The 11538-nt window shown below is 34.7% G+C and overlaps 1 protein-coding gene across 1 annotated transcript; it reads right to left on the bottom strand.

Annotated features, from left to right (window-relative positions):
- Positions 1 to 4218: 4218 nt before the first annotated feature.
- On the bottom strand, positions 4219 to 8749 carry LOC107814628 (CASP-like protein 5B1). The gene is made up of 4 exons (XM_016640076.2): positions 8603 to 8749; positions 8083 to 8228; positions 6863 to 6995; positions 4219 to 4555 (listed from the first exon to the last, which is right to left on the bottom strand). Exons 2-4 carry the CDS (start codon positions 8211 to 8213, stop codon positions 4355 to 4357), a joined length of 465 nt encoding a protein of 154 aa, XP_016495562.1. The 5' UTR covers positions 8214 to 8228; positions 8603 to 8749; the 3' UTR covers positions 4219 to 4354.
- Positions 8750 to 11538: the final 2789 nt, after the last annotated feature.

The following is an 11538-nucleotide window of genomic DNA, read 5'->3' as shown; positions in this document are numbered from 1 at the left end:
TGGTATGCATAAAGTATAGGAAATTTTACCTCCTATAGCAAGCTTTACACCTTATTTATTATAAATAAAAATCCTTTTAAAATATTATTTTCTATAGCTGTCTTTTAGTTTTTGTAGCAAAATATGTATTTATGATCACTTCCTACTATTAAGCCATTAAATATATTGTCTAATATTTTTCTCTCTCATTCTTTCAGTTTATTCTCTCCCAAAACCACGCATAGTATCCTATTTCTCTCTGTACGATCTCTCTCTCTCATTCTTTCCTATATGAACCAGAAAATTGGTTTTCTCCGACAGACGGTGAGCTTTTCCATGGTTATCACTACTCTTCAGCCATGAAAATAGTGAGCTTTTCCATGATTTTCTGCAATTTTTCTTAAACTTCATGGGTCTTTTTACAACCAATAGCCATGGGTCTTTTAAATAATTTTGTTGTTAATGCATCTGATATTTGTATTTATTCCAAGATGATAAGATCAGAATGTGTTATTATATGTTTGTATGTGGATGACATGTTAATCTTTGGCCCTAATGTGAATGTCGTTAATGAGACTAAGAATTTTTTGTCTTCTAAATTTGAAATGAAAGAACTTGGAGAAGCAAATGTGATTTTAGGGGTTAAAATCAAAAGAACTTCTAATTGTTTTTCATTGTCCCGGTCTCATTATATTGAGAAAATATTGAAAAGGTTTAATTATTTTGATGTAGCACCTATGCGAACTCCTTATGATCCTAGCATACACTTGAAAAAGAATAAAAAATCTAGTATTTCTCAAACTGAGTATGCTAAGATAATTGGTAGTGTAATGTTTCTCATGATTTATACATGACCTGATATTGCTTATGATATTAGTAGATTGAGTAGATATACTCACAACCCTAGTAGTGAACACTGGAATGTTTTTCATCGTTTGCTAAGGTATTTGAGAGGTACTATGAATTGGTGTTTGCATTTTAATAAATTTTCTACTGTTTTAGAAGGATTTTGTTATGCAAACTGGGTTACTAACAATGATGAAGTTAGCTCTACTAGTGGCTATGTGTTTACTTTGGGTGCATGTGCTATTTCATGGAAGTCTTCAAAACAGATTTGTATAGCACGATCTACTATGGAGTCTGAATTCACTGCTCTTGAGTTGGCAGGGCAAGAAGCCGAGTGGTTGAGAAACTTATTGGCAGACGTGCCTTTATGGGAAAGACAAGCTTCACCAGTTTCTCTACATTGTGACTCATAGGAGGCAATTGGAATTTCCAAAAATAGTGTGTACAATGGAAAAACAAGACATATCCTCACTAGGCATGGTGCGGTAAAACAGTTATTGAAACATGGTGTTATTTCCTTGGAATATGTAAGATCCAAAAGAAATTTGGTGGATCCTTTAACCAAGGTTTTGGCAAGGAGAGTTATCTTTGAAACGTCGAGGGGGATGGGGCTAAAACCCATGGATTGAGGAAGTATGGTGGATACCCGTTTGTGGTCAAACGAAGCCATATGAGACCTCAATATGCACTACATTCCTATCACTATGGCGTGCGGTAGTGCTTTATAAGGTTGAACTTATTTTGCTCTTAATAATTCCATAGCCTTAAGGCAGTCTATGTGTAGATAGACTTGATGGAATCACCTACGTGAGTGTAAAGGTGCGGTCGCCTTTTATGAAAGACTTGGGATGTCTTTCTAGAGCACTCATGAGACCCAAGGTATGTGCATGACCATAAAAACACTTTGTTAGTATCGCGGAGTTTGTATAAAATTAAGGATATAGTATATGTTGTGGGGGTCCCAACTAATGTCCATTCAGTTCAAGAGTACTTCACTTTGTGGATGTTAGTTGTTGCCTCATTTCACTACGTGTCAATTCAAATCGAAAGATATTGACACTTAAGTACATGTTCCTTTCTTTTGCCTAGAATTGTTCTATTTTTGTCTTTGCATTAGTGGGGGATTATTGGTATTATTTATAATGCAAAGTCAAATATTTCTTTTTGAAAATTCATTTACAACCAATAGCAATGAGTCTTTTTATTTTTTAAGTATCCTATCTATTTTCAAGTGGCTTCTTGCATAAAGCCTTGTGGCCAAATACTCTTAGATAATTGGTACATGACAAGAGTTTTTACATGTGACATTGATTTAAAGCCAAGTGTTGAATGGCTTTGACAAGTGGCTATGCAAATCTACCATGTGTCTTCATGCATGGAAAACTAGGTAAACTTGTTAATATTGAAGCCAAGTGGACTAATATATTTGGACAAGTATTAAAAGACTCTCCACACTTATGATACATGCAACCTTCCTAATTGCCTATAAATAGGATGATCGTTAGCCATCATATTCACTCAATTCTTAACCAAGAATTCATCTTACTAATCATTATTTTCTTCCTACAACATTTTAATTTCTGTAACAGCTACAGAAAATACCTTCATCTTCTCTTCTTTCTTGGAAATTGTTTTGTGCAAATTCTAACTTCCAGTCATGAGTGCATGTGTTTGGAGGTGCTGTGGAACCTTGGGGAGCGACCGGTCTTAACGATTTGCATCCAGTCGGGCCGAAATCGCTTTCAAAGCAGTGGCTTGCCATGACACAATATTTTTATAAGTTATTCTTCTTTCCTTCTTGTTCTTAGTCAATATTATCTACTCATTTTTCTTACATATCCCAAATCATGTTACAACTTTAAGGAGCTCGAGAAAGTTGAGTCCAACTAGAATTCATTGTCTTTATTCAATTAAAATTAGCTTAAAATTAATCCTTAATCCTTAAACCTTAAAAGTTTGTTAATTACATTCAACTTTTTTTGGTCGGTTCGTACTTAAGACCAGGCTAGTTAGGTGCCAGGTCAGTGGAAGGGTGTAAATGAGGAATATCTGGCATCCATTAGCTGTGTTTGATACTCATAACTTATAAGCCAATGCTTTGACTACCAGAAAAACTAACTGCCAGTTTAAAGATGATAACCTAATGTTACAAGACAGGGCCTATTGATAAGGTGATGGTACCTAATCAGTTGAAGTGATTTTTGTAGCGAGCCTACCAACCAAGGCATTCCCGGCCAAGTCAACTCATAATTTTATTTGATAACCGATAATAGACCTGCCCCTATCTTTTTCCATTTAAACAGTAGGCTTATTATTTGTAGCATGATTTTAACTCGTGACACTCGCCCAAACTATCTTACAATTGAACATCGTGCATTATGCTCTTACAATTGAACATCATGCATTATGCTCTTACAATTGAACCACAGCCTATGGGCTTGGTCAACTCATGTCCTTCGACAAGGTTTAGGAAAGGACGCATAGTAGCAACAACGTGTTGGTCTAACTAGAACAAGTTTACCGATCATTACGAACCTCTTGCTATATGAGGGTTACCATCATGTAAGCTGTAACTAAAACATTTGAGAATAGAGTTTCCATCTGAGCCTAGTTTGGTAAATATTGCTAAACCAAAGGTGACTTTTTTCATAAAGAAAATATAGTTGACAAAGGGTGATTCTTAAGCCAAATTGAACATTTACCAATATTTCCTTAAAAAGTGAACCCTGGCAATTGATACCTTCTCCTTCCAACATTGGATCAAGGCTGGTAAGATAACTGTGTATTAAGAAACTGCCCGATTTAACAGAAACAGGCATATGTTTTAAAAGTTTATATATATATATATATATAGAAAATATAGTTGACAAAGGGTGATTCTTAAGCCAAATTGAACATTTACCAATATTTCCTTAAAAAGTGAACCCTGGCAATTGATACCTTCTCCTTCCAACATTGGATCAAGGCTGGTAAGATAACTGTGTATTAAGAAACTGCCCGATTTAACAGAAACAGGCATAAGAAAATATAGTTGACAAAGGGTGATTCTTAAGCCAAATTGAACATTTACCAATATTTCCTTAAAAAGTGAACCCTGGCAATTGATACCTTCTCCTTCCAACATTGGATCAAGGCTGGTAAGATAACTGTGTATTAAGAAACTGCCCGATTTAACAGAAACAGGCATATGTTTTAAAAGTTTATATATATATATATATATATATATATATATATATCACCTTTTCTCACAATCAGACTGCAGAATTGTAATATTAATGCAAATCAGCTCCAAGCTCTAGATAAAATTCCACCCTGTATAGAAAGATGAAAGGACAAAAAAGGAGTTGATTAAATGATTCCAGAAATCAAATTTAAAACATTACACCGTAAATTGCAACAAAAAATAATGAAGTTTCATTTCCGAATATACTGAGTGTCCTAACATGACCTCGGAAGCAAGCCAGTGAGAGGATATTTCCTGTACATAATTTCTGAAATATTCACAACATGAATTGAAAAATAATATCCTTTAGTCAGAGGCTGCAAGCAAAAACATGGCGCAGGAAGAGATAGCAAGAAGGAACCATGAGAGAAAAGACAAAGCCACTGAAATTTGAAACAAGTCGCAGGATAGTTTATTCTCAACTTTGCAGATATTTGTATCTTTCACAAACAAAACCACCACGCCAGCTGATGAGCAGGCAGCCGCGAGGGATAAAGTGGCTGTCACCTACATTATGACACGACCACAATCAGTGGCAGAGATTCAAAAACAATGTTCTCTAGTATGTAGGGGATTCAACAACTTATATATATACATATATAAAAGTTTCATCCATATACAAAATACAACTTTCTGCGAAGGGAGTTCAGTTGAACCCTCTTCAGTAAACATGGCTTTGCCACTAACTGCAATATGAATACTAAATCAGTCTTGAACTGACACATAAAAAAGGAACAATTTGATAGTGTCACCTTACACAAAAGGAGAAAGACAACGAGAATTTTGCCTGCTCACAGCCTGACTATTAAGCAGAAATTAATTTTTACATCATTACTCAGCAACAGGTAGGCGAGACATTGGAGGATCAATTCACCAGAGAAACAATGAAATCTTTGAAAAGAAGTTAAATATCCGCATTGTTTGCCATAATTTCGTTTCTCTTTGTTTTGGGAACTTTCAGCAGTTGGGGCGCTACATTTACTGAACTAGTTATAAGATAGTAGTTACAGTTATGTATTAGTTAAAATATTATGTAGAGTGTCATCGTTTACAAGATTAAAATTATAAAGTACCACAGACTTGAGCACATACTTAATTAGCATGTCAACATTATATTAGCTTTTTCTAAAGGGTAACCATGGCACTCGACACTCACTATATGGACAATAAAAGAGTGTATGAGCAAAATTTGGCACAGGTCAGGGTGCCTATCTTTGGCTCGAGGTCTATTTTTCCTTAAATGAATGGAATATTTGGATACAGTGACCCCATGCTAATATCGTGTATTATACTTGTATCTCCAGTATAATCTCAAAGTATCACCTATATTTCAATTCATTCTAATATTAGACATGCATGCCTAGTTGAATATTAGCTTCAAACCAACAAAACAACAACAACCCAGTATAATCCCACTTAGTGGGGTCTGAGGAGGGTAGTGTGTACGCAGACCTTACCCCTACCCTGGGGTAGAGAGGTTGTTTCCAAATAGACCCCCGACATCCTTCCCACCAAGAACTTCCCACCTTGCTCTTGGGGAGACTCGAACTCACAACCTCTTGGTTGGAAGTGGAGGTTGCTTACCATCAGAGCAACCCCTCTTGACTTAGCTTCAAACCATAAAACGCATTTGAACTACCATGTGTAAATATCGCAAACGTGTGACAATCGCTTCCCGCAAAATATTTCCAATCTTCCTAGCTTCTACATGAGGAACAGACTAGAAAGTACTAACTCAAACTCATTCTGAAAACGTTTGACTTTGGGGTAGCAAACATAAACCATGATCCATGGCTTTATATTCTTCTTTATCTTTTTTTTTTCTTTGGTATGGGGGGAGGGATGTACTTGTGCACAAAGCACTTCAGAACATCCAACAGCGCATATCAACATTTCCATATTATTAATGAGTTACATACAAATTCATGGTATAAGACACCTTCAGAACAAAAGAATATCTCTGTAGGTTGTGCAATGGAAAGTGGTCGTCATATAAACCACTTGATGCAGTTCCATAACAATTGAAGAAGATAGTGCGAAATACACGGATCACTTGGCTTCGGCAAGCTTGATGGAAATGGACATAACTTGATCTTAGCAGAACCTAATAATCCTTTAAATGAACAAATACTTGGTCTTTGTCATTCTATAAATGACATATTAAATAAACATATTCTTGGACTCTTGGTCTTTCTCGTCCCATATGCAGACTCTAGATATTTTTCCACTCAACTTGTATCATGTAAAGCTTTAAAGATTAGAAGCTGCAAAATTAGCAACCCAATGAAATGTATTTCATGTAAATCTCAACCCTTTTATTTCCTGTGCTGTCTTATGAGTTAGGATGTGGCGAAAAACAAAATAGCTACTTTTCAGTATGTAGTAGCAGAAATAGCATATTTATTTTTTAAGAGAAATTAAACTCTTTGTAAATGACACAAGGTGCAGCCTCCTCACTAATCAGTTTGCTATCTGTTACCCCGGACATGTTTCTCAACTTTGGAAAACGACAGTAGTGATCTTGAAGTTAGCATAGCTAAATAAATAGCGAATCTCTGTTTCACTCATTTTCTTATCATAGAAAGGGGTTCTACATTTTGACGGAGTTAGGACCTGTAAAATCTATCCTAAAACTCTTTTTAATTCTTTTTGGGGAGTGCGGGAGAACCTTCTTACCTAAGTGTGAATGCTTGAAAAGATGCATTTGAGAAGCAAAGAATGTATTCTAATTTTTTAATCATGTTCTTCTTGGATTAGTAAATCTTCACAGATAAGCATTGATGCATGAAAAGAAAACAAAATGGAGAAGATTACCCAATCACCAACCACGAACAAGCTCACAAAGACATGATTCCGCAGATCTCTCTTCAATCTTAAAGCATGGATATCCAAGCAGGCAAGAACAAAGCTCCACAATACTTGCAACCCCATTGATGCTATTAAATAGCTGAACCAGGAAAATCAGACATTTTGAGCATGAGCCATAATTGAGTCATTGAACATTACAAGGAATAGTATTACGAAAGGAAGAACAGTGCATTTAAGTTAGCAAGAAATCTGAAGGTAAGCTTCATTTTATAGTCTAAAGAAAGCAGTCTTGAGCTGGTGAATCAACTCCTTGTTTTAGTAGAACCTACAGTTAGTGCAAAGTAGAGAGAAACAATAGGAAGGTAATAAAACAACAACAACAAACCCGGTGTAATCGCACAAGTGGGGTCTGGGGACGGTAGTGTGTACGCAGACCTTACCCCAACCTTCAAGAAGGCACAGAGGCCGTTTCCGGTTGACCCTCGGCTTAGGAGAAGGTAATAAAAGCAATACTAAAAAAATAGTGGACTCAACACTGATACTTCAAAGGAAACTACTCAATGTTGGGTCACTATGTTTGTCTCTAAGAAAAGGATAGCAAGTATCCACTCCTTTCCTTTAAATAGAATAAGAATTAGAAAGAAGGAAGCACAATTAACTTAATAACCAAGCATAAGTTAATTGCCAAAATATGGTCCAGCAGATGGAAATACATATTAAGAAGGCCAAATTGGTCTACAGGCAAATATTATCATGAAGTACAAAGGCATATTTGCTCAATCACTGATTCAATCAGAGTTGCCAAACCTGGGAAGAACAGGTTTTTCAAAGATTTTGGAAAGCAAAACTCAAACTTCACTGTCCTTTTTTCTAGTGATTTACTACCTTATCTGCAACCTTGTAGAATTCTTATGCACTACAAATACTGAAAGATAAAAGTTTACTTTCAACAACCAAAAGAGGAAATTAAATAAAAGAAATGGGGCTAGAAAAGCAGGTTCTCTTTTACTGCCCAAGAATGACAAAGCAGAATTACATATAAGCGCTAATGTGCCACAGAAGTAAGGTCTTCTAGCTCAGATATCTAAACATGAGTATGATACTAGAGAGACAAGCTTTCTTTTGAACTTGTATTCCATATTTACAGCGTATATACTCTATTTGCCCAGATAATTGAAAGATCTAGTAATTAAAAAGAAAAGATCAAGAAGAAGAGAGTGAAATACCAAAAGGCAGTGGAGCTGGAGAAACCAGAAGCTGAGGCCATAACTGCAATAGAAGCAGAAGCCAATAAACATTGACCCATCCTCAATATTAGCCCACTTACCTTCCCTGGACTCCCAAACACCTCCTTCATCGAAAGAATCTAACACTGAATTTTTACAGAGAAAAGATAAAACATTCCCATAAGACTGCAGATTTGACAAGATAGATAGAGAGAGAAAACAATTTGCTTTTATATTATTCTAAAAGAGAGAGAGAGAGAGAGAGAATAAACACTAAAATCCAATGAAATTGGTGCTTGAATTTTCTAATAGCGTTTGATTAGGAAAATGCTGACAAGAGTAAAGTCCAGATAGGAGGGATTGTTCTTCTCAAATGACTTTTCCTATCTTTATACCTAATCAGTTTTCTAACAATATTAGAAGAAGAGTAATCAAACAATAATTTACCCCATATTGAAAAGGAAATATATATTTTTAAGTTGGCTAATGAATAGGAAAAGAGGAGGTTATTTCAACGAACCCACTTATAGGGAAATCATTTCTTTAAATCATACTCGCAATGCTCCCTTATCCTCTACTCCATCCTGAGAAATCCAACCTAAAGTAAAATATAAACTACTTTAACAAACGGAGAAATATTAAGAAAGTGCGATTATAACAAGACAAATTCCCTTGAAAGAAAATAAACAGGACGTACAAAAGACCTGCTAAAAAAAAGTAAAAAAATACCGTAATGATAGTCTAGGTAAGGACTCGGAGAATATTAAAAAAATGGTCCTTTATCTTTGAGTTAGGTCTAAAATAATCCCTTAAATATACCCTTGAGTAGTTTTAGTCCATTATTCGACCAAATATACAACAAACATTGGATTATTATTTAATCGAAACATGGAAAGAAAACATTTAACGGGAACTCGCATATGGGGTTATAATTTTTGCAATTTTTGTTATTTTTTTGTCTATTTTTGGAATCTTGTGCAAATTTTAATGTTACATTATATCTAAAATTTGGTTGGTGAAAAAGTTACACTGAAATTATAATAACGGAGCTATAATATGAAGACTAAATAATAACAGTTTTATTTAGTATTTTGGATAAAAATAAGATATATACGGTATAATATAGAAAGTATATTTGGTTTGGCCAAAATTATATGTGGACCACTAAACTTGTTTCGATTTTCCTCCAAGACACTTTATCTTAGGTCTGTTCCAATTGAACACTTCACCTACTCAAAAAGTATACTTATTAGATATTTCTCGCTGGCATGGCATGATGTGTGAAATGCACCTTCAACTAGCGCGTGAAAGGCATTATTTAGTCAAATTTTTATTTTATCTATTCTTCTTCCTTCTATCTTCTTGCCGCCACTTCCTCCCATCCACCACCTTACCACCACGGTCGACTTCACCACTATCCATCTTTCTTTTTCTACTTCTTTTTTTTTCCAGCCACCTCATCTCCTTCACTACCGTCGTTTTCCTTCAGATTTGCTATTACATCGTTGTTGCCCCCTCATTTCTTCCTCGGGTTTCAGATCTGCCACCACCTTCTTCAGCTTCACCCATTTTTCTATAATAAAACCAGTCAAGAATACATATGGACAACCCTGGTCCAAATCTCCATTTTAGTCAGCTATGAACTTCACCAAAATCACCTGATATATTGTCCATCTACCACCATAAAGCCGGCAAAAAGAAAATAAAACGAAAAAAATGAAGTTGAGGTCAAAAGAGAGGTCGGCGGTCCTGTTTGAGTTGCCGGGAATCACAGTTGTTCCACCGGTAAAAATTCCATTCTAAGACTTTATTTTTTAAATTCAAAGTATTCTCTCTAACAGAGATTAGAGAGGGCTTGAAAAACAGAGAAAAAGGAAGGCACACCAAGAACCACTACTGGCAGAGAGAGAATCGTTACATTTTGATCGAAATAGTGGAGACGGCGTGGAGAGAAGGTGACGGTGGCAGCAAATTTAGGATTATGTTTGAATATATTTTTTTTACTTAATAATTTATCTTTTTAAAATTTATTTTGGTCCCAAATGCCATATGTCTTGTTTTAATTAGTCAAAAAGTCATGTCATCCGCGAGTGCATTGAACACATTCTTTATTTTTGCTGGGTGTCAAAAAAGTATCTAATAGGTAATTTTTTTGAGTAGGTGAATTGTCCAATTGAAACAGACCTAAGATAAGGTGCCTCGGAGGAAAATCGGGACAAGTTTAAGGGGCCGCATATGATTTTGGCCATTTGGTTTTAAACTAGATAAGCTGGGATAGTTTTTTATTCCAATTTTTTACTTGAATTTTCTTAAAGAATTTGATAGAAAAGCTTTGAAAAAGGATATCTTTTTGTACTATTTCAAACAAGGATAGGGAATAATAGGTTGCATGTAAAGATAAGGGGTATAAATAATTTTTTCCGGATCAAATTTAAGGGGCAACTTACCAATTAGTAGGTAAAATCAATGTTAATAGGAGAAGGCACGAGGCAAGGCGTTTAATTTAGTAAGAGTGACATAAGACCCGAGACATTTTATAAGCCGCATAAATTTATGAATTGTTAAATTTATAACTTAATAAAATATCATAATAACACAAAAATATGAAAAATACATTAAATTAAATTCAAGAAATTGAAAATGATTAAAGAAGCTCATAGAAAACAAAAATCGTGCATGCTTATAAACGTATAAATAATGTAGTAATATTAAAGTTGTCAAGAGATAAAAATTAGCTATAATATATTAACCTTCGAACATTAAAAAATAAAAAATTCTTAAATATATTGTCAAATTAAATATTCTGCCTTTTTAAACTTAAATAATCGATAAATATTATCAGTGCTATAATTTAAAATTACCCATTCATGAATAAATATAAAATCACTTTCAATTAGTAAAATAATAGAAGTTTGAATTCGTCAATTTTTCAAGCAATAATAGCTTGAGGCACGGCGGGATTAACCGCATTTTATATGCTTTTGAGAGACTAAACATGAAGACCAATAGTAACTGAAGATATACATTTCGACTATAAATTTTCAGAAGAAAAGTTTATATGGTGTTTACCCTCACGATGTTCTCAATTATAAAATAGTATAAAATATTATAATTTATTATTTGAGTTAATCTCAGTCTTCATTTTCATATAATGAGAACTTTGTATCAGCCATGCGTTAAAATAATTTGACGGTCAATAGTATTAATTAGAAAATTTAACCAATAATTTGTGCAGGAATTACTGGGCGAACCTGAACATCGTGATTAGATCGCAATCAGACACTTGCAAAGTAAGCATCACAAAACAAAAACCTACACCCAGGATGTTTTGCAAGTTCCCACCAAGGACGAATCCCCAAAAAAATCTTTTAATCGAACTAGTATTAGTACCCGTACGATGCGCGGACAAATCATGTCAAATTGCGATGTATGTTGTTTGAATTATATACAAATAAT

This window comes from Nicotiana tabacum, chromosome 6 (genome assembly GCF_000715075.1).
Source record: "Nicotiana tabacum cultivar K326 chromosome 6, ASM71507v2, whole genome shotgun sequence".
In the NCBI taxonomy this organism is placed as follows: domain Eukaryota; kingdom Viridiplantae; phylum Streptophyta; class Magnoliopsida; order Solanales; family Solanaceae; genus Nicotiana; species Nicotiana tabacum.
Note: the sequence above shows the minus strand (reverse complement) of the source record. Positions and strands in the feature narration are given on the sequence as shown.